At 39.2% G+C, this 24,551-nt stretch overlaps 1 protein-coding gene across 6 annotated transcripts in view; it reads right to left on the bottom strand.

Moving 5' to 3' along the window:
- Positions 1 to 24,551, bottom strand: part of PCSK5 (proprotein convertase subtilisin/kexin type 5) — a 257,528-nt gene that overhangs the window by 204,677 nt on the left and 28,300 nt on the right. For all 6 annotated transcript variants that reach the window (XR_012626955.1, XR_012626956.1, XM_074855002.1 and 3 more), the window contains exon 3: positions 2,955 to 3,068. Coding sequence is in view for 4 of the 6 variants with exons in the window: in XM_074855002.1 (XP_074711103.1) it covers positions 2,955 to 3,068 (114 nt within the window). In the remaining 2 variants the exon portion in view is untranslated. The remainder of the gene's footprint in view (positions 1 to 2,954; positions 3,069 to 24,551) is intronic.

Below are 24,551 nucleotides of genomic sequence, written 5' to 3' on the forward strand. Positions count from 1 at the left end.
CTTGCTAATACTTTACTGATCTCTCTCAACAAAATGTCATCAAAACACTACTACTAAAGATCCTGCAAAAACAGAGAGTTATTCAGTAGAGATAAATACAATCAGCTGGGAATAGCCTCTTCCCAGAGGGTCTGCAAGTGAGGACTTTCTTCCACAGGTATAGAAATGACAATATTCTGAAAATTGTACAAGACAAACAATAAAGTCCGTTTGCTGCCCTAAAGTGCTTTCTGTATTCGAGTGGCAGTGGTGGGGCAGCTGTGAAACAGTGTGGCTAGGCAGCACAACTGATTTATAAATAGGAGACTGCTACCTTCCTAAACAAAATTAGAGGCAAGTGCTATAAGCATCTATTATCAGTTAAAAAACACCCCACTAATCTACTTCCAGCAAAAAGCTATGTTGGCACTAAAAGTCCTGTCTACAAATCTAGGAGCACAAAGGAAAAATTACATAAGCTTCCCTACATGATATATAGTGGGCTTTTGCTTGACTACTACTATTATTCTCTTGAAATTTGGCCTCCTGCTTTTTAGTCTAACACAGAGCTGAAAGTCTGTAGCAATAACAGCAGACTACCTAAAGGTAAATCACTGTTATTTCCTAGTTTCAATCAAAAATGCTGAAATTTTTTTTTTTTTTTTTTTTTTTTAAATAAGAACTGACAGGACACAGTATCATGATCTACTGCCATTTATTTGAATCTGTCTGTCACCTTATGAACATTTTTGTAGGACAGGCAGACTAAATAAACATACATATTAAAGGAGACAAAAAAATACAAACATTTCAATAAACTGGGAAAAAGACCTGCCATGATCCCATGACCCAAAATAATACAAAAGAACTACATTTTGGATAAAATCTGTTTTCAAAGTGGAACTGCTGGAAAACCCCCTTAGCTACATCAACCCAGTAGTGTGATTAAACTGAAATGAAACAGATTTCTACTGTATGAGGAGAGTTACTACCTGAAAGACATAGATCTCTAATAGCTCAGAAAGAGTAATATGAAACAATATTTCCATCAGAAAAGAAGAGTCAGTAGTACAGTTCTTTAATAAAAATAAGAGAAATTTTGGAATTAAAGTTGTTACTTATCCTCTCATTAAAATACAAGAATTCAGGAATTGAGTAGCAAAGCTACTAGACTTTCTGACTGATGACATACTCATATGACCTATCTGTGAAGACAAGGACTTCTGACTGAGTTTACTAACAGGAACTGTTTACTGTTAGTTACAAATTACCTGTGACATTTTTTTGTTTTTCAGGGTATGCAACAATGAATTACAAGCCAGAATGAAATGAATAAAACCTTAAAAATATTTTTAAAAGTGTGTTAGGACAATCTTGTTCATCCACTACTAAACTAATGCTTTGAAAGTAAAAAAATACCTGAAAAGACAGTATCTACTTACAGGAAAATTATCTTACATATTGTTGCCAGAAAGGCATATTCTCCTCCCTATCTGAAGCAATTCATATTCTCTTCCCTATCTGAAGCAATTCAATCTATCAAGATATAAAACCTTCTGAGTGTCTTACTGTCAGCAACACAGGTGATGTAGTGAGAAAACAACATGTGGAGATTTAGAAGTAAATCAACAGGACAGTAGTGAAAGAGAGTAAGTCTTTTATCAGTCAAAATGGAGACATGTCAGCTGGAGTCAATTGCTACTAAATACAACTTTTCATTGTACTGGTGGATGAAAAACTGGACATGAGCCGGCAATGTGCACTCACAGCCCAGAAAGCCGACTGCATCCTGGGCTGCATAAAAAGAAGCGTGGCCAGATCAATGGAGGTGATTCTCCCCCTCTACTCTGCTCTCATATGTCCCCACCTGGAGTACTGTGTTTAGCTCTGGAGTCCTCAGTACAGGGAAGACATGGACCTGTTGGACTGGGTCCAGAGGAGGGCCACAAAAATTATCAGAGGGCTGCAACACCTCTCCTGTGAGGAAAGGCTGAGAGTTGGGGTTCTTCAATCTAAAGAAAAGAAGGCTCCAGGGAGACCTTATTGTCACCTTTCAATACTTAAAGGGGGCTTATAAGAAAGAAGGGGACAAACTTTTTTGTAGGGCCTGTTGTGGTAGGACAAGGGGTAATGGGTTTAAACTAAAAGAAGGTAGATTCAGACCAGATACAAGGAAGACATTTTTTATGATGAGGGTGGTGAAACACTGGAAGAGGTTGCTCAGAGAGGCGGTAGATGCCGCATCCCTGGAAACATTCAAGGTCAGTTTGGTCAGCACTCTGAGCAACCCCATCTAGTTGAAGATGACCTTTAAAAGTCCCTTCCAACCCAAACTATTCTATGCTTCTATGATTTGCACCTTCCTAGGCAAAATGAGGACATTTTTAAAACACAGTGAATACAAAAGTTTTACTCCAGGCTTTAACTGTGACAATCAGGCCAAAAAATCCACCATTTTGCTCAGAAAACATGCAACTCATGTCTGACACGAAACAGCACAATCCATTTATTTCAACAATATAATTGTTCATGACGAATGGGAGTGTATTTATAACACTGAACAGTCAGTGATCGAGGCTCTTTTCTCCTGTTTCAGGACACAAGACATTTATATCACATTGATGTTTGAGACAGTGAATTAGGCACATTGAAAACAAGTGGTTTCACTGCTCTCACAGACTGTGGCTAAGTTCCCTCCCTTCCCATTGCTGAAAGTTTATCCTCTAACAAGTAATTCCCAAGACATCTTGCAATAGGAAGCATTCATGAATGAAAGCATTAATAAATGTTTCCTATTGCAGGGCCCACTAGGAATTCTTTATTATACTTGTAAGGAGTTTACAGACCTTCATTAGTTACATAAAAAAACCAAAATTTGCTTTTTCTTAACATACTATTCTGCCCCTTTTCAAAATATCACAGCAGACAACTAAACACTAGCATGAAACAGAGTAAATGACCCTGTATGTACTTACCATGTACCACATGCTTGGCCACTTGGGATCATTGAAATAAGTGGATTGGGTACCACCAGGTTTATAATCCCTCTTTATCCTTCTTTTAACCACCTGCTGTTGTATCCACTCCACCTGCCAACCAGGAAAACATATGGGAAGTGTTAGGGTTCTGTGGAGATTATCAAGAAATGTGTGAAATCTTGGGAAGTTTCCCATTACCATAGTCCAAGACATATTTCATGTTAAAGAGTTCATTTTGGCAGTGGAAAAGCACAGCTCACCTTGGCATACTGTTCACGAAGGAATATGTCCAATTTAGTTAGTGTTACAAATCTCCCTGAACAACTACTTAAATCCCCTGCTAGAAGGACTTCATTGGCTATCATCTTTTGAATGTTATTATTTTATAGTTTTTCATTATTAGATTAGTGTCTCTTTCAAATTTATAAAACCAGTTATTTTTACAAAATGTAACTGTATATTACAATGAGAAATTAATTAAATTTATGACAGTGTGTGGGTTTTTTGCTGTTTTGGTTTCTTTTTTTATTTTTATTTAAATCTATTCCTAAACCCAAAAACGTTCAGAAAAATATTCAAGTGTTTTGTTGAACCAATATCTAAACCACCTTCACCACTTGGAGTGAAAAAACAAAATTAAACTGTATTTTTAGCAAAGTGTCTCTTTGCCAAGATTCTCTCAGCCAGGCACTCTGGAACTTTATTTTATACTAAGTTCTCAGCAGGGAGAAACAGCTGGGTACTGAGCAACAGGTCAAATTACAACAACAACCACCACCAAAAAACACCTTGAAACAGGAAAATAAACATAAGCGTTAAAAATCTAGTTCTGAAAGTTATATTCTTGCCTGTCTGACACATCTACAAAGATTCATGTCACATCCAGAAAGGGTGACACCAACAGTGACATCAACCTTAGAGCAGACAGGACTCTGAAGTTATTTCTGCATTAGCTATTCTAAATGGGAGCTAGTTTCTCTAAATGTAAATAATATAAACTATACACAGAGAAACCCAAGTTATATTTACACACATCTAGCTTCCTGACAGTTCATATTTCTGCTGAATTGTTTCATGAGATATAACTACAAAATTCAATTCACCCCTCCGAGCAAGACAGCCATTTCATACTAGCAGGCAACTCTGAACCTTTTATTTGTGCTGCTTATGAGTATCTGTGTATGCACATAAACTGCAAGTATATAAAATAAGTTTACTTTCAGCTCATGTATTTCTTTGTCACTTGTCAGAGATGGTATTAATGTTTTCCCTTAGCAGGATAATCCCTCTGCTGTGGATCCATTCAAATTCTAGACAGATATAGGTCCATTGACATTACAGAAATTTTGCTTGAGATCCATACCATGATTATCTCTTCCACCTCTAGAATACCACTCTGGCCTCTACTTCTTGGTCAGATGAAAATACAAGAAGACATCCCTGAATTCAGCATGAGAGGATTTCTAGGACACTCATAGAGGTTGGCAAGGCCTCATGGTTTTCTTTATAAAGAAGAAAAGAGTTTTCCCCCTTCCCAATTATTAACTTCAGAGTCAAGAGTATTATTCTAGAGGATAAATTATGCAGATTAAGAATACAGACTATCAGGTAGTGTTCACACTGAAATCCATTTCTCTGTTAAATCTTCTAGGAAGAGTCATAGATCCCTTTCCACTTCTACAAGAATAGAGAAATTTGATAGTGTGCCTTTCTCTCCTGGTTACTGTGCTCCTGTTTCAGCTCAGGCTGAAACCCATTTTGATGCACACCCTTTCAAGAAGTCAAGAGCTGACTGCCCCCTTCAGATTTTACAGGATCCAGAGGTTCCTTCAGCAGGAGCAGACAGCTAATCAGTCTTAGGCACCATTTGATGTAACAAAGTCTGGAGGCCTGTAAGATACAGAGTGTATCTAGGCAAAGGCCAAACAAGGGAAAGCCACAAGACTTTGGTAACACTAAGCCTTATGGCTGCTTTAAAGTGGGATCAACAATCCTCTTAACTAGATCTCTTGTCCATGAAAAAGGCTGATTTATAACTGACTTATGATGAACGCTAATACCTTGTCACTTGCTGCTAATATATGTTTTCTTTTCTAGACTCTCACAACAGATTTTCTTCAAAGTTTCTTTCCTTGCAGGTAGTCCAGACCTCTCAACACATCTGAAGCCAACTGAAAGGCATCCTATGTACCATTTGACCTCTGACTCCGCAGCTGCCTGAATAGCCATAGGTCATGGACCTCACTTCTATTACTATTATTTAGCAACCAATAATAAAAAAGCTTCAACAGGTCTGAATAAGCAATCATGGTCATCAGGGCTTATGCAGATCCACCTTCTAAGCCTTATTACGACATTTGGGTCTCAGTGCCACAACCATTTTCAACTGAGTGAAGGATCTCAGTCTTCCATGCTGCAAGAGTATTTACTGTCATCTTGACTCATCCTTAGCTGCAGGAATTAATCACGTGAGTATGTTACCACGTTGAGAAATTTCAACACTGCACAGGCCAAGAGCACACAGAGCACATCATGACATGCATGGTAACTCATTACAAAAACAGATTCATATCTTGAGTCTGCAGGGAAGAGTTACAAATGCCTACCACCAACAAAATCTGAAAATTTGATGGTGTCATAAAAGTGTCCACAAAGAAAAAACAATGAGATAGACGCTGTAGAAGAGGATTTCTACCAATGATACCTCTGATTTAGATGCATGAACATTAATGGAAGAAGGTAGTCACAAACACTACTCTTGCCTAGAAAAGCTGTGAATCAGAGACCCAGGGCATATAATTTACCATTAAGGACTCCTGTGCATCAAAGCCTCTATAAGAACTATCATCAGCAACTGTGAGTTTTTGAAAAACACCTTTCTTTTGTAAATGGAGCCAGAGGAGCGTAAAATATTCCAGGAGCCCATGCAACACACAAGTTTAAGCAGAACTTCAACAACCTAATACCATTTCTATATGGATAAATGAAAGGGGTTTTCCTGACAAGGCAAATTGCAAAACTCTACTATCCACTGTGAAAATATGTTGCCTTCATTTATTTACTGCTTATTCAGCTGCAAATATCTGACTGAAACATAAAGGCAGCATAGTACTTGTGGAGACTGACACATGCATACATTGATGCCTCAAAAAAACACCCAGTTAATTCCTTTTCTCTGTTTTCTTTATTGCAGACATTTCTGAGAACACTTATCAGACAGTTTTTTAGTCTATGCAACATTAACACTGTGTCACTCTACAATTCCAGTTTACTGGAACAATAATTTGACACATAAAGAATTTTGTATATATGTGGGTATTTATGTACATGCATATATTTGTACAAGAGTTTGTATCAACTGAGTTAATCTGCAAGCCTGTAGTATAGTAGGTGGTAAGATTTTAGTGAGTTATGGATAAATATTTTTCCGTATCTTATCTACCACCTTTTAACAAAAAAAGTAAGTGACTGTACTCCAGATTATGTATCTGTTGCAGGGCCTGCCCCTATTACAAGCTGGATGTTGTTCATAACTCCTATTTCCTCAGCTCCTAGCAAAGTTAGGGAAAACATACAGAATCACAGAATCACAGAATTATTCAGGTTGGAAAAAGACCCTTGGGATCATCAAGTCCAGCCATCAGCCCTACTCTACAAAGTTCTCCCCTATACCATATCCTCCAACATCTCATTTAAATGACCCTTAAACACATCCAGGGATGGTGACTCCACCACCTCCCTGGGCAGCCTATATGAAAGAGTAATTTTGCAGAAGGGCTGTGCAGCTTGCATGATCAGACCCAAAGCCAGAAAAAGAAACATAACCTCTTGTCTTCCCATAAAACCTAGTGACAACTTTATGTATGCATATAATTGCTGTAAGTAAAATACCCATTTGATTTCATACAGAGTGGGGTAAATTACATCCTTGCCTGAGTATGCATATGGGAAGATAGTGCAGGTAGCTCTCTAATGATGGAATGGGATAGAATGGGATAGAATGGGATAGAATGGGATAGAATGGGATAGAATGGGATAGAATGGGATGGGATAGAGTAGAATAGAATAGAATAGAATAGAATAGAATAGAATAGAATAGAATAGAATAGAATAGAATAGAATAGAATAGAATAGAATAGAATAGAATAGAATAGAATAGAATAGAATAGAATAGAATAGAATAGAATAGAATAGAATAGAATAGAATAGAATAGAATTTCAGTTGGAAGGGACCTACAACAATCATCTAGTCCAGCTGCCACAGCTGACCAGTAGTTAAAGCCTATTATTGAGGGCTGTGTCTACATACCTCTTAAACACTGACAGGCATGGGGCATTGACCACCTCTCTAGTAAGCCTGTTCCAGTTTTGACCACTCTCTTGGTGGTGTACCGTCTAAACCTTCCTTGGTGCAGCTTTAAGCCATTCCCATGCATCCTGTTGCTGGATCCCAGGGATAAGAGATAGGCACCTCCCTCTCCACCTTGCCTCCTCAGGAAGCTGTAGAGAGCAATGAGGTTGCCCCTCAGTCTCCTCTTCTCCAAACTAGACAAACCTGGTGTAAAACATTAGGATTCACTTTGAGCACCACAGATACCCACATCAGTGAAAGGGAGAAGTCAAAATGATCATTCCTAGGCTATGACTGTGCACTGCTATGAGGATGCTAAACAGAGCAACCTAAAATATCACAACATGCTTGATCACGGTCCTGATTATAGCCTGGTCTGGCAGATTTTTAGCAAACACCTTATGTTGAGATCTACTTACTAATTGTTTTTATTCTGAGGATGTTCTGATACAGCCATCTAGAATATAGTTAAAAATGGCACAGGAAGACAATTTTCTCATCTGAAAAGACAGTGCATAAAATTTAGTTTACAGAAAATACCATTGCTATATAAATAGAATAGCTTACTCCACTGAACCATAGGGTTTGGGTTTTTTCTCTAATAAGTGAACAGGAAAACTTGACAGTTTTAAGTTAAACTGTACAATCACTGGGTTATATTAAGGAACACAAGGTCAAGACTCAGCAGTTATGTTCGTGTTCTGACATATATTTCCTTTGAGTATTTTATGGGTATTCATCCACATGTCACTGTCAAATGCCTGGTATATCTTGGATTTGTTTGATTCCATACGAAAAGAACTCATTTGTATAAAAATATTTTCTTTTAGAAAATATCCACACTTACTAACCCAAAGCCCTTGAAGGAAAATCTCTGGAGTAATTGATTATACAGATTCCCATTTCTTGCCAGAAGGAGACTGTATGCAAACAATGAGGTGCATTTTAACATTTCCATAAAGTCACACTTACTGAGGGGGAACAGTGCACATTTTCCCATTGACTTCAGCATCAAAAGTTCCATTTCCTGAATGTCTAGAAATCTAAGCCAAGCCAGATTGGAAACCAAACTATTTTTTTAAAAAATCGCCATTTCCAGTCTCCTCACTTCACTCCTCACAAGGTTGTTCTGTGCACAATGCAGTTCTTCTTCACAGACCTGCATGGAACAGTGCTATGGCATAAAAGCTGCTGAGCTAATTCAAGCATACCACTCTCTTTAAATGCTAAAGATTATACTGAAATGTTATCTCTGTGTGAAACAAAACTACTTTCTACCATTTTCACTCTCATTGATTCAATAGCATTCTAGGGAAAGGAGTCCCATGTAAGTATGCTGCAGTAAGACCTCCTCCAGTGTAATAAACTCTGGAAAAAAATTTCAAAAAATGGAAAAAAAATTAACACGCGGAAAAAAAAATCCACTAATTTATTAAAGCAGTGTGATTTTTAATGTACAAACACTAGACACTCTTGTGAAAGAGTACTTTTTCAAACATATACAGATTTTGTATATTTTGTATATAAAAAATATATGTATATATATGTATATAAAAATATACAGCTCAGAGAGGGTCTGCTTGAATGTATTTTTTCAAATTGATTAAAAATACATCAAGTCCAATATGTGAAAATGGCATTACTATAAAGCAGAAGTTACCAGCAAGCTGAAGGTGTAATCATTTCCACTTTGAGGAAAACATGCAAGGGGTAGAAAACCACCCTAACTCTGAAGTAGGTTACACATTCCATACAAGAAGTTATAATTTTGATGTTGCAGAAATAAACATGAAGGTGTGGGTCTTCAGTCTGTGAAGAAAAGTGGCTGAAGATGCCACTCCCAAATGTAATAGTGGCTTTATCCCTTGTACTGCCATCATTCACCTCAATCTGTCCTATGCCTGTAAGAAGGAAATTAGAAATTCCTGCTCAGATAACAAGAAAGTGGGTGCCACAGGAACACTATAGATTAAAGAGGAAAAGAGAGAGAAAACTCAGATAGGGGATGTGGAAAGTATTACCAAGCAAGCAGTGAATCTGTATGGAGCCAGGACGGATCAGCAAAAGGGGCAACACTCATCATGTGGAAAGCTGGCACTGAACAGCATTGCAGCACTTTTACTTGGAGTTTGTTTCCAGAGGAATTGCTCTGGGCAAGCATCCTCCCTCACCGTGAGGACAGTCTCACGCTGCACCTGGCACACTTCGTTCTTCACTTACCTAAAGACTCATATACACATGAGGTCTGATAGACCTGGCTGGAAAAGGACAGGAGTGAGGCTGGCACTCTCAGAGATAGAACATGAGACTGTTCTTCACCCAGAATAGGCCATAACACAAAAACTGTTCTTCAGTTCCTATTCTAGAGGAAAGGGACACAATCCAGAGGGACCTTGACAGACTACAGAGGTGGGTCTGTGCAAACCACATGATCAACAAGGCCAAACATAAGGTCCTGCACATGGGTCAGGGCAATTCCAAACATGGATACAGGCTGGGGGATTAGTGGATTGAGAGCAGCCCTGCGGAGAAGGACTTGGGGGTATTGGTGGATGAAAAACTGAATATGAGCCAGCAAGGTGTGCTCACAGCCCAGAAAGCCAACTGTATCCTGGGCTGCATCAAGAGAATAGTGGCCAGCAGGTCGAGGGAGGGGATTCTCCCCCTCTACTCCACTCTCATGAGACCACACCTGGAGTACTGCATCCAGCTTTGGAGTCCTGAGCACAGGAAAGACATGGACCTCCTCGAGCAGGTCCAGAGGAGGGCCATGAAGATGACTGGAGGGATGAAACACCTGCCCTATGAAGACAGGGTGAGAGAGTTGGGGTTCTTCAGCCTGGAGAAGAGAAGTCTCCAGGGAGACGTTATAGAGGCCTTCCAGTACTTAAACAGGGCCTACAGGAAAGATGTGGAAGGACTCTTTACCAGGAAGTATAGAGATAGGATGAGGAGTAACAGTTTTCAACTGAAAGAGGGTTGATTTAGATTAGATATTAGGAAGAAATTCTTTACTGTGAGGGTGGTGAGACACTGGAACAGGTTGTCCAGAGAAGCTGTGGATACCCCCTCCCTGGAAGTGTTAAAGGTCAGGTTGGATGGGGCTTTGAGAAACCTGATGTAGTGCAAGGTGTCTCTGCCCATGGCAGGGGGTTGGAACTAGATGATTCCAACTCAAACCATTCTATGATTCTAACAAAAACACTATGTACCTTAGTTGTTCTGTCATGAAATTTTCTGTGACACAAGCTCTACTTAAGCATATAATTTGACAACACTCTTTTTGCATTTCACATTGTAATGAAAAAAAAAGTCAATAAATTTAGGATTAAAGTGTGTAGGATGATATACCAATATCCATGGGCCATATCCTGGTTACTGAACAACTGAGATCCAAGCCATTGTTCAGGAATGCAGGAGGGGTTACTAAGACTGTTGGTGCACCTCCTGCTGTCCATGTGCAGAGTCACAAAGGTGAGACCCCCAAAAGTTGTACTGTTCAGGTTAAAAAGAATTTTGTGGGTTTTTGAATTATAATTAAATACCCAGCTATTTTCCTAACCTATTGGTATTCTCTGACTCACAGTAGCAGCAGCCAGATTTGCACCATAAAAATAGATGAAGACAGTTGGGTAAAGTAGTTGTTGACGTAGATCAAGAGCATGGAAAATTATTGCAGATACCATTTCACAAACTGTAGGGGTCTAAAGTTGGATAAAAAGACAATGAATCCAGCAGCACGAAGTGATGCATTCTTGCTGATCGACAAAATGCTTCTTCAGCAAGGATCAGTGACAACCCACAATCAAAGCAGTTGTCATAATTATGCTACACATTCTGAAAAAAGCAAGATTAAAAAAGAAACAGATTTTAGGACAGGCTGGGGACAGAAAAGAAAAGCAGAGAAGGAAAGAAGGCAGCAGAGAATGCTTGAAATTACCACTTAAGTCCAAAGAAACATATCTTGTATAACAGCAGGCCAAGCTACTGCAGTCTCACCCATGGAACAAGCTGAAATTCAGTGCACATTTTTCCACCTCATAGCCACAGAAAAGTGAGTCAGTCCTGATATGAATTAAGTGTTTGCCACCTACTTTGCTACATACAAGTAATCCATTGTAGCACTATAGCCATACTTTCACATCCATGAAGTGCAATGAACCATAGCTGTGCCTTTTAACATATCTGAAACATCTTTTGCCTTTCCTCTACACCCTTCCTACCCCAGAGCTCAGAGCTCTTCACAAATATCAATATGTATCAGCCTACAGCTGTGCATGGCAGCAAAGTCTTCATGCTTTAGGAGCAAGACTGTAGAGGAATAAGTTGGCAAGAGAAAAGGGCACAGAGGCTTGCTAGTGGTGGAGATGCAGAGCCTCTGTCCCAAGCCAGTTTATTAGCGGCCAATGTTGCTGGGAAGGACAAGCATCACACTGAAATGCTGGAGAAGCTCAGTGTGTCTTCTGCTGGACCGGACTCATGTCCCACTGGAAAAGCAGGAAACAACGAAAGGCAAAAAGACCCACATTCTCCTTGGTGAAGCCTTGGCAGGTTTCCTATTCATAGGTGCAACTGTAGCAACTGCTGAGTGAACGTGGCCCACGGCCTCTGCCTAACCTCCCCTCTTGCATGCTGCACCACAGCAGACCACAGAGCGGTTCAAAATTAGAGGATGAAAACCACACAGCAGCTTTGTGGCAGAGCTGAGAACAAGTTCCAGGAAGTCCGGGCTCCTGCCTGGTGGCTTCCAGCAGCATCAGCCCCAGCCTCAGCTGTCATAGGCAAAATGTGTCTCAAGCAGTTGGGGATTTTTCCCTTCCTCAGATCCGAAGTACCCTAACCAGCTCGGATGCTCTGGTTCATTTTCTGAAATAACTCTTGTTTTGGAAAAGTGAGGAAAAATCTTTACTGCACCACCTTAAAAGCAACACTTATATCCATACAAGATACTTTATCATTTATAGTCACAGGTTATACAACTCACCTGAGATACAAGGCAACACAATTTAAAAGGACCTTTAATTGGTAAGTCTTCTTGGTACAGTACCTAAAGCTCTGCTTACACCATTACATACAACATTAGTATATCTAGTCTTGGGATGGTATAATCATCTAGAATTTCAATACGCCATGAAGATTAGTATTATTATCACTCCAAACACAAACTGCTATGTTATAACTCCATCTAACTTAGGCCTAAAATTGCATCTTCTTAATAAACTGAAAGGCTGATGCTAAATACAGTATTCACTAAGGGATGAAACTTTAAGCCCTCTAAACTTAATTAGCTTTGGAGTCTAACATCTGGCAGTTGAAATATCTTGGTGTTTATGCTTATATCACTGTAGCAATGATGATATTTATTAAAAAAAAACTGTAGAAATTTCTGATAGATTTTTTTTCTTTCCTTAAGCTAGTCCTACAACTCTTGTCATAAATCATTGAAGTCCTTTAGACATCTCCATGTGCAAATTTAAGATGGCCTTAAATGAGCCACTAAATGACTTCTTCAGAAGACAAATCTCTCCCACAGGGTCAAATTCAAATGTCAAAAATACCAGTGTAATTCCAAAGGTGTTGATTCAGTCAAGGGTTTGCTATGGCTTTTACTGCTGTAGATATCCATGGCAGTTCAGCAAATCCACTGATAATTAGTGAGACAATAAAAGTATTCCATAATTAAGTGATATGTAATATCCAACAGTGGTATACTGGTCTTGCCAAAGCAAATACTTCACCTGAGTAGTTTCTTCACTGACGAAAAACCCCTTGAAATTGTCCTCGTACAATATTGTTGCTCTCTACAATGGAAGAAACTATCACCTACTACTCAGTGTATTTCCAGCACTTCTGTTTAATGATGCTTTGCTAACAAGGAAATTTTTGACATAAATCACAAAATTTTTGACATTCAGTCACAAAGCGTTTATTAAATATCAAATCAAGCAGTTTTCTGATCAGAGTACTTTAAACCACAAGAAAAGTTGATCCCATTTGGGGTTTTTTGACTGTGCCTATATCACTACTGTTTAGTATATCCCTAATCATAAGAAAAGGATCAATTTCTTCTTCCAAACCTACCCTGTTTATATCATATTCTTAGAAGAAGGTATTTAAAATTCAGAATTGAGCCAGAAGTGCTTACATCAAGCTTTTGGTTTTAGAGTTTTGAAATATTAAAAATAATTGGGTTTTGCTCTTCATGGAAGTATCAGTGGCGTATTTTACACGACCCCATTTCACTAGTTTTTTTTCATTTTAAATGCCTTTGTAGCACAACTTGATAAATACTCCTATTTCTTTCATGGCTAGCATGTTTGTCTCCGATCTATCACTTCAAATCAAGAGAGGGAAATCATCATCATTGTCTCCTCTGACACAAACTTTAATGGAAAAAAAAAATCAAAACCAAACAAAGACAGAAAAGGGAAACATCCTGTGTCCTTTTAAATCATTGCTGACTTAATCTCTCTGTTCCTCAGCCTGTGATCCAAGTTCGAGCATACATACCTCTTTCTGTCCTGAACTCATCTCACAGCTGTCAGTGAAGTTTGCTGCTATTAAAATATTGATGGCTGCAGCTCCTAAACATCATTATCATTACCATCTGAAATAATGTGCAGACAGCTACCTGTGAAAGACATATGCAGCCAGTCTGAGGAAACACTGCAGTCCAACCCCCAAGCAAATGGAAGAGGACTTAAGTTTCTTTTCCTACATTCAGTAGGCTGAAGAAAAGCAAATGCTTTTTCAACTGAAGTACTATTCCCACACCTCACAAATTGCTGACAGTCCTTCCAGTGAGGCGGTATCTCTCAATTTCTGCAAGTCAGACCACATAAAAGCTGGAGTGATGCTTGATTAATGGACCTGCTGGTTACTGCTTTTATTTATTTTAAAGCCCTGGCTGAAACAAGGGCAACATCTCAGCTTTGCAACTCCTGGATGGTCCCTGTGCACATTCAGACATTAGAAATGTTCCAAGAACAGTCACTTAGTCATGGATTCATTTCTCCATGTTCATAATTCACAACACTCATCATATTATAAACTGAGAAAAAGAAAATAAAGAGCATTATTTCCATGGCTATCATTTATGAGATAGACTTTTCAGTTGCCTTTACTAAAGCTTTTCAGTCTCCAATCAGACCACTTATATGAGGTTGCAGTGTGGTCGCTACAGTCTTGCCAAAATTTCTGTTATCTATGTTTATGTCATTTGATAACAATCTTTATGAGCTATTTGTACTTCGCCTTCTGTTGGGATAAAAAGACTTTGAAATGGCCTAATATAAATGTGATTCTTTATATGATTACTGGCTGTGTATGAATACTCTCTGTACTAATAAAACCTTTTTTCTTCTGACCAAGACAATCTTCAAAAGTGCAAACAAGTACCTTCTGAAGTATACAAACATAAGCTTTGTTTGATATAATCTGGGATGTGCTACAAAAGATGTCTGCTCTTGCCAGGGAAGACATTTCAGGAGCTTCAAAAACTATAACAGCTTTCATAAACTTTCTCATTAGTAGTACTATTATATCTCTAATCATCTGTCCAGTTCCTTTACCAGCTGATAGGAGGGACTGAGAGATAAAACTGGACTCTGGTGGATTAACAACACATGTATTATCATCAGATAACAGCTTAAAACCCACTGATTGAATTTCTGCTATTTTCCAGGATAATGTAAAAGTCAAAAGAGATGGTAAGAAATCTCAGTCTCTCACAAAGGTGACAGTTTTAAACTACCTAAATGCCTTCTTCAGACTATGTCATCAAAATGTATTTGGGCTCATAAAATGACAAGTAAGTTTACCATACATCTGCACTGAGCAGGGCTGCAAATCTCACTGCTAGCTTCCTGCATCCAAGGCCAGGGAAGCATGCTGACACAGCAAGGACCCAGGAAAGAAGCCCAAAAATGATGAAAAGATGAGAAAAACAGATCCACAAGGAAGTGGTTCTAGGAGGTGTTCTTAGCTGAGGAAAGGGAAGTTTATGGGCATTTAGGTCACAGTGTCCAAACACATATACTGGTCATCAAACTGCTATAAAGGAGTATTCTTCAAACTCACAGACAGTTATAGGAATATGAAATGGCTAGAAGTTGAAGCTAGATAACCTCAGATAAAGCAAAAATAGAACATCTGTAAAACTTCTGGAAACTCTCCATTGCTGGCAGTGTTTTAATTAAAATTGGAAGATTTCTAAAACCTACACTCTGATTCAAATAGAAATTAATTCTGGTGAGCCATATGACATCTGGTCAAAGATGGTTTGACTGGATGACCACAATGTTTCCTTTTGGTCTTACAGACTATAAGTCTATTGGCAAATGTGTTTTGGAGAAATAGTTTCATAGGAACACCGTGGAAAACAGAAAACTGTTTAGAAATCAGAAATTTTGGTTTTATTATACAATTAGACAAAGTTTTTATATCAGCTACTGATGAAACAGTGGATTAAGTCTCAGTTTGGGAAACATACTTAAAAAGTAATTTTTAATTTGGATCCTTTTCAAAAGCAAAGATAATCTGGCCTTTATATTTATTTAGAACTTCAGCATCAATGGGAGTGACAGCATTTACTCTCCCTCAAAAAGGGGAAAAAATAATGTCAAACAATAATCTAGGTTAAACACAGCTTATGTAAACAACAGTCAACAACACCAACAGATATGATTGCTTTAAGTGGATTATATGGAAAGGATTTAGAATGAGTCTTTTATTTTACTAAAGTGTTGTTTGTATTCATAAAATGCTCTGTGTGACAAGAGAAATAAAATTCCACAGAATACATAGTACTTGCTGCACATTTGCCATTTGCAGAAGCTTTTATTCAACTGTCAGCATTGTTCCCGTTTCACAGGTAAGGAGTCAGAAGCATGAAGGAGTGAAGTGGCATGAGGAAGGCCACAAAAATTCAAGCAGCACAGCTGTGAACAGGACGTAGCTGCTTGGCACCTCTGAGCCGTTTTAAAACTTGCAGCTCGAAGGATGGTTAGGATCTGCTAGAGTGAAACAGATCAGCCAAGGAAAATGAGCAGCTTTCCAGTGACACTGACTTTTTTTAATGATCCTAAAAGAAATGAGGTTGTACACACAAAAATATGGGCAGGGGGGAGATTCTTTTGCTTTGTTTTGCAGAGGGATGTCTTTCCAGCTCCCTGTCCCTGCCTTTAATTACCTGCTAACAATGTTAGATATAACAAATTATCTATGTGTATCATGATTTCTTGCTGTTCACCATTTAGAGTGAGATAACAACTAGAATTAAACATTATTATCTTGCCTGTGAGAAGTAGTCAGACAGATGCATGAAAACATTGATGCATTACATCAGGAACAGGCATTGCTGTCAGAAAGTTTTCCAAATGCAAGAGAGGGAGAAAAAAAAAAAAAAAATCTTTAATCCATTTCTCTATGAATACCCTGCACTATAACCAATATCATCAGTATCAGATGAAGCTGGATCCCCTCAGGAAATGGCATGTAGAAGCTGTTCTGTCACATTCCTAGACAGTCTGTTCTGAGATGTTCCTTTCCAAAATGTGTTGTCTTTCAATCTCTTTTCCTCCTGATATTCTGGCATTTGGCTCTTCAGGATCAGCTTCTTCCAGAATGGTGCATCGTTCCCTGGTTCAAAACTAGGATCTCTCCACTTTCTCCTCTTCTGACTCTTTCTGCTATCCAGCAATTTTATAGCCCAGTAGCCAAGACAGCAATTTGTTATCTCTCTGCCACTAGCAATGCAAACTCATGCTAATAACAGCAAAAGCACACTTAGTAGAACACGAGACCATGGAAGCTGTCAGAGCTGCTGTCTTTCCTGGCAAGCTCTTAGAACACAGGTTAGAAATGAAATGACTAATTCTCCTTACGTTTTTTTAAACACTTAATCACCATATTATTTTTCAACTATAACTCACTTTGCTGCTAAAAAACACAGGAGCATGCTTTACTGGAACTGTAAAGAAACTCAAACGTTGTTAACACCTACTAGCATCCATGTTCTAAAGATTGCCAAGCTCTTTCCTTCATAGCCCTTTGCTTTTACATGTTTATAACTGCTATGATGGAAGAGTCATCTTATGGGTTTAGATTTCCCTCACACAGATTTACCCAAAGTGCTTTTGTGACCGTTAAGCCTGAGCAAAATCCTTCGGCAGCTCCTGAATTGTGAGAGGAATGTAACAGCCTTTTCCTTTTTAGGGTGCAAATAGATTTTCCTTGGTTTTTTTTAACATAATATTTGCACGTTACAAAGTAAAGCTGCACAAGCCTGTGCGATCTGGCTGTATATGCATTGTATACCCCTCATTAACGGTCTCACTTTGAAGGAGGATGAGCATTCACAGCTTGCAGGGAGAGAGCCAGTCAGGCAGATGTGCCATTAAGCAAGAAAGCACAGCCAGTGTTTAGAAACTCTGACAGAGAGGTGATGAGAAAATCTTATCCTAGAATGGAGAGATTTTGGAAAGCATTTAGATAACTCAAGGTACACAAGATGGACCCAGTGACGCCTAGTGAAGTTAGCTACACAGCATGCTGCATATACCCTTTACACTCTCAGCAAAAGTGGCTGCAACCTCTACTAGTCCCTGCTCAAATCAATTGCCAGCTGAAGACTCCCATAGCATGCTGCACCATACTGGAGTGAATGCCACCCAAATAATTTCTCCAACCTTCACCTTCATGGTTGTGATGCTGAAGGGTCCTCTGATGAAGCAATGAATGGACAGAGGGTTTTTTCCTCCTTGTTTTTTTTATTTCATTAATGTACAGTCATCTTTGCAATTATGATATTCTGCACTGTTTTAATACCTACAGAATATAAGGTAGGAACAAAACCATGTATTCACAACTAATTACCTATATCCTAAGTACGTTTGTTTTCATAAGAAAGACAACAAATGCTAAAGCCAATGTTAAATTTGCAGTTAGGTCTAGTAAAACACTTTTCTGAATTTATTCATTGCTGGGATTAGCACTGCAGGTCCAGTAAAGGTCTGGCTGCACAAGAAAACTGTAACAACTATCATATATGAACAGGCTAGATTTAGGCTTTAAGATACCTATTTTTTTGTTAAGGTTCCACTAGTGGCAGTGAAGGAAAAACATGTACAAAACTCTTTTCCCTAATTTGTCCTCAAATTCAAGAAACTTACCTTAAATTGTGAATGTAGCACTGTATAACATTCACTTTCAGAAATATTTGTTCCCTGGAGTTTTCCTCTCCATCACTGCTAAAGAACATTTCTATGTATTTTTGAAGGTTCCAAACCAAATTTCTATAACAAGATCTAGACTTCAGTCACAAATGTTGCCACTGATCTCAACTTCTGCTCAACATGTTATTGGAAAGAGAATATTTTAACAGCAGAACACACACTGTGAAGAAAAGTCAGGGAGTCCTGTTGGCATGACCCCCAAATTCACCAAGAGGTAGAGAGGTCAAAGAACACGATTTCTCAAAAGAAAAATCCCCCATTTTTAAAGAGCTCCAAGCTAAAATCCAGGTACAATCCAGCTAATTTTTGGAAGTCTTTAAGACTTATTATGTTCAAGACACATGCTGCTCTGCAAAATTCAGAAAGGGTTACTTTTTTTTTCCCCCCTCTCTTGTGAGGCAGTGAGTCCCTTGCAAAGCCCCAGTCCACTGTATATATGTAGGGTCTTTTGCTTTTGCTTCTCCAAAACCAGAAGGCTCCAAATAAATCAAACTCAAGAGACCAATGATATCTACCTCATTTTGAATATTCTTGTCTCAGAAGATTTAGCTACTTCTCTGAGAGATGGCTGAGTCATTGCCTGCCTCTTTAGAGCCAGCCAACACCTTTCTCACTGACCATGAAGTCCAGAGACCATAACAGCAGCTCTGCTGCAATCCCTATAAATTGTTGAGTGCTAGAATGGGATATCTGACAGCTAGTGTGATACTAGGCTTCTGTGATGTTGCGAATACTTGATAAAAATAGTGAAGCACTGAAGTTTTTCACAGCATACTACTGGTCAAAATCTTGACTCAACTCCTTGCCATGCTGTGGTCTTTCAATTTCCCTGCCCATCTCACTATCAGATTAAGAAAATGATATGAAAATAGCAAGAGAATGCAATTCTGCTGAATAATTTTTTTTTCATTCCTCAATCCATTTGCTACACTTATTAGGAAGTGAGCCAGTTAAAACCTCTTGACTAATCTCCAATTCTTGCCCAAAAGTTAACAGTGAGATTGTCATTGCCAAGGAGTTCTGTAAAGTGACAGATTGGACTGTTCTGAAATCTAGTATTTCTTTTTAATGCACATGCAATTAGCAATATCAAGGGCACAAAACCCCTTTAAGGCAGGTGCTAACAATTGGGATAATCATGATGAAATAGAAATGTAAGTGTAGATAATGAAACACAATAACTTATTTAAAGAAACACTTCCATATTCCCTGACAGTAGACATTTTTGTTTTCTAAAATTATATTACACTGAATTCTTACTGGCCATTTTTCTGCTTTCAATAGAAAACATCAAAAGGTAATTCCACTAGGAAGCTTCACTGATTATTTTTTGAGGGTTTCTTTAAGTACTAATAGAAAAGTCCGCTCTCTCATTAATGTAGTAGCAGAATTAGACCTTAACAAAGCTTTTATTCTTCACAAATAAACCTCAGTCCCACTAGTGTTGCAATTAATTTCATTAAATATTTGTACCTATTGTAGATAAATGAAGAGAAATTACCATTATATGACAAAATTTGCTGCCTGAAGAACTGTTATCTCCTGTTACAGAAGCACTGGATTCGGCCAGTACAGTACAAGAGGAAGGCCACATACATTCACATGATACTGTCTGAACATGCTCTGGATTAAGTTCTTCACCTTTGGTTATGGTCACCCAAGGTTCAGCTTTGAGCTGGTTTTGTATCAACCACAGACTGAACACTGTTCCATGTACTGAAAAAGACCACCAAACTTTAGGTTGCTACTCCTCAGAACAATTAGACATTTCACCCTACCTTCTCAAGTGTTTCAGGTATTGGGTAGGTGCAGACAAGGGAGAAACCTGTTACAAAACGTGGCTGCAATTCCACTCCATTATTGCTCTATTCACTAGGTTTATCACTATGGTTTTCCTCTACGTCTAGGTATACTGTGAACTGCAGTCCAGTCCATACTGGGTCACAAATGAAAATAAGTCTGATGCAGCCTCAACAAGGTAAAATTATTCTTGATTCCTGCTGAAGCAACAGACTTCTCAGTCATTTTTGCTGATGGAGAATGCAGTTTAAACTAAAACTAATATACCAGGCACCCCTATAAGCACAGATTTCAATCACCATTAAACAAACAAAATACCATCCAACTTGTGCAAACTTTACAACAACACGAGAAGCAGTTAGGACAACACTAATTACAACAGGATGTAATGCAGTTCTTTGTCTGTGAATAGCAACTTCATATCTCAAAAAGCCCTGACAAAAGATCCAGGTTGTAGGACTATTTGCTCATGTTTACATGAAACTTTTTAATACTCCAGAGGCAGGTGCTAAAGGGAGATGTTGCTATGCCCTTTCACATATTGTGATTCAGTTCGTGTTCTAAATCACCCAGCAACAGGCTCCTTGGAAATAACAAGTCTGATTCTTGATGGAAGATGGAAGGATTGCTCATGTAAAAGCTTTTTGAGCCAATTAAACAAAGGGTCCACAGTGGTAAATGTTGCATTACTTAATAACTAACTTAAACCTCCAGTCAAACTCTGAACATGGAAACCAGCATGACAGTTCCTATTATTTTGCAACCAAGTAGAGCAGTATTGATTCTTTGCCCTCTGAGTCCTTGTACAGATTATGGCTACCCAGGCAGACATCAATAACTCACCTGGTCCCAGAGTTTAACTGTTGTGTTATTCTATTCAGCTAACAAAATCTTTTTGTTCACTAATGAGGTTTAACAACTTAACACCTAGCATTGCCAATATGAAGCAAGCCTTACCCATAACAACATTTTCATCTGAATTTTTCTAAACTCTAAGTCCACAATACTGGTTTTAAAAGTCCATGCTTTTAGCACTGTAATAATGTTCTTCATTACTGCTGAATTTTGTGCTCATTAAATCCAAATTGTTCAAAGCTTTATTTTCTCCTTACTCAACATCATACTGCACTCTTTGAACATTTAAGTTCATAAATAATTCGAAAACACAACTTGACAATGATCTTAGCAGTGAAAACTTAATCCTCCTCTCTATTTGTGATGAATAGTCTGATCCAGAGTGATCGAAAGTATGTTTCCCAAAGGCATGTTCCACATGCAGTGGCATACTCCTTGCTGAAGCAAGACTATAACCTTGTGGTGAAATCCTTCTTTTCCCCTACTCCTTAGACAGCTATCTCCATATCAACAGGTATAACTACACAGCAACATTGGTTTAGGAAAGGCAGGTCCTACTTGACAAACTGATCTCCTTCTACGACAGGGCAACCTGCTTATTGGATGAGGGAAAGGCTGTGGATGCTGTTTACCTTGACTTTAGTAAGGCCTTTGACACCGTTTCCCACAGCATTCTCCTGGCAAAACTGGCTGCTCGCGGCTTGGATGGGCACACGTTTTGCTGGGTAAAAAACTGGCTGGATGGCCGGGCCCAAAGAGTTGTGGTGAACGGAGTTAAATCCAGTTGGCAGCCGGTCACGAGTGGTGTCCCCCAGGGCTCGGTTTTGGGGCCACTCCTGTTTAACATCTTTATTGATGATCTAGACGAGGGGATCGAGTGCACCCTCAGTAAGTTTGCAGATGACACCAAGTTGGGTGGGAGTGTTGATCTGCTCGAGGGTAGGGAGGCTCTGCAGAGAGACCTGGACAGGCTGGAGCGATGGGCTGAGGCCAGCTGTAGGAGTTACAATAAGGCCCAATGCCGGGTGCTGCACTTGGGCCACAACAACCCCCAGCAGCGCTACAGGCTTGGGGAGCAGTGGCTGGAGAGCTGCCAGTCAGAGAGGGACCTGGGGGTGTTGATTGACAGCTGGCTGAACATGAGCCAGCAGTGTGCCCAGGTGGCCAAGAAGGCCAATGCCATCCTGGCTTGTATCAGCAATAGCGTGGCCAGCAGGGACAGGGAAGTGATCTTACCCCTGGACTCGGCACTAGTGAGGCCACACCTCAATTACTGTGTCCAGTTTTGGGCCCCTCACTACAAAAAGGACATTGAATGACTCGAGCGTGTCCAGAGAAGGGCAACGAAGCTGATGAAGGGTCTGGAGCACAGGTCGTACGAGGAGCAGCTGAGGGAACTGGGGTTGTTTAGTCTGAAGGAGAGGAGGCTGAGGGGAGACCTCATCACTCTCTACAACTACCTGTAAGGAGGTTGCAGAGAGCTGGGGATGAGTCTCTTTAACCAAGTAATAAGCGATAGAACAAGAGGTAATGGCCTCAAGTTGCACCAGGGAAGGTTTAGACTGGATATTAGGAAGCACTTCTTTACAGAACGGGTTGTTAGGTGTTAGAATGTGCTGCCCAGGGAGGTGGTGGAGTCCCCATCCCTGGAGGTGTTTAAAAGTAGAGTCGACATAGCGCTGAGGGATATGGTGTAGTTGGGAACTGTTAATGTTGGGTTGATGGTTGGACTGGATGATCTTCAAGGTCTTTTCCAACGTAGACAATTCTGTGATTCTGTGATTCTGTGAAACATTTACTTGTGGCTGCTACAATTCTGTTCTCCTCTGCCCTCTCATGAACATCCAAAATGTCCTACCAGTAATAAGGACAGGATTCTGGCATTATTCTCCTATCCCCTGAAGACAGCCCAGATCATTTGGTGCTGTCTCAATCAAAGACATACTTCCCAGCATTTTACATGATGCTATCACCAGTTCCATTCAGCTGGTCATGGCAAAGGTAAGAATCCCTTCCCCCACCCTGGGACTAACATTTTTTTATCAGCAGGTCATAGAGATCTGGTTAGGTCAGGCTGGGTAAAATGTAACTGTCTGGAGTAATGTTTCCCCAGGTATTCTGATCCTGGAGCAGAAGTGACAAATCATGACACTTCTGCAAAATCCTGTTCAAACACGGTATCTCATTGAAATTAGGTAGCGTTACTTCTTATTTCAGTGGAAGTGAGACTGGAAATATTTCTATTTCTAAAAGATGAGTGAATGTAACCCATCAACCAGGAGTTCAAACCTCAAATAAACCTACTTGAAATCAATTAAAATGAAAAAAAGGAGATGACATTTTAGTTGAGATTGATAAACAAACACTAATGCTGTAAAATGTTTTCCCCATTAGTAAATGTGACGCTTTACAGGAACACGAATTATTAATTTCATATTTTTGAGCACTGCTGTGGGCCACATGTCTTTTTCTCTGTTGTGATGCAAAGCACTGGGGACCTCATGAGCAAAATGGAACAAACTTCAGTTGGTATGTATATCAATTTGAACATATTATCAGTCTTAAAGCTGCCTTTTATTACCTTAAGAATTGTGTTCTTCTAGGATTATTGCTTTGTCATTTATGCTACTTGATTCTGTGGGATATTTTTCACCATGAGTCACAAATTTCATTATCACAGCCCTTCACTACAAACACTTCATTTCACATTAACAGTTCAGTATAAAAAGACAGCTTTCTCATCTATATTGTCCATTTAACTTCTATGTATTATTGTCATGCGTAAGCACTTCAACTCTGACATTTCATTGGAACTGCAATTTCATCAGTGACAGAAAAGCTCCAACTGATTTTCCTTATGCTTGTACCGATGTAACATCTGACTTAAGATACTGAGGTTGCAATCATTCTTTGCAATTTTTTTCACTCTGTGAGTCTTCATTTCACCGCTGCAGCAAACCCCCAGAGGTGCACCACAGCTCTGTATTCCCACCCCTGGAAGTGCTGTAATAGTTTGATTTCAATAGAGGGCCTTCCAGCCCTCTATTGAATAGTTGAATCAAGAGCTTCATGATTCATTTCAGCTGTGGACTGATTCTGTCCCTCTTCCTACTTCCTTTTCACTCCTGTTCCCATTGTTTCATACACTGTAGTGTCACCAAAATAATTTTGCTGAGCAAACTCTATGAAGCTAAAAAAAGGCTCTCAGTTCATGGTATGGTGCTTTCATTGACCCTTGCCAAAGGCCAACCACAAGTAGCACATCAGCTGAAGAGACTGGAAACTTCTGTAATAGATTTCATTCAACAATTAGCTTTGATGCATAGTACTAATCTCTGTTTTGAATCCACAAAC

Source organism: Strix uralensis, chromosome Z (genome assembly GCF_047716275.1).
Source record: "Strix uralensis isolate ZFMK-TIS-50842 chromosome Z, bStrUra1, whole genome shotgun sequence".
Classification (NCBI taxonomy): domain Eukaryota; kingdom Metazoa; phylum Chordata; class Aves; order Strigiformes; family Strigidae; genus Strix; species Strix uralensis.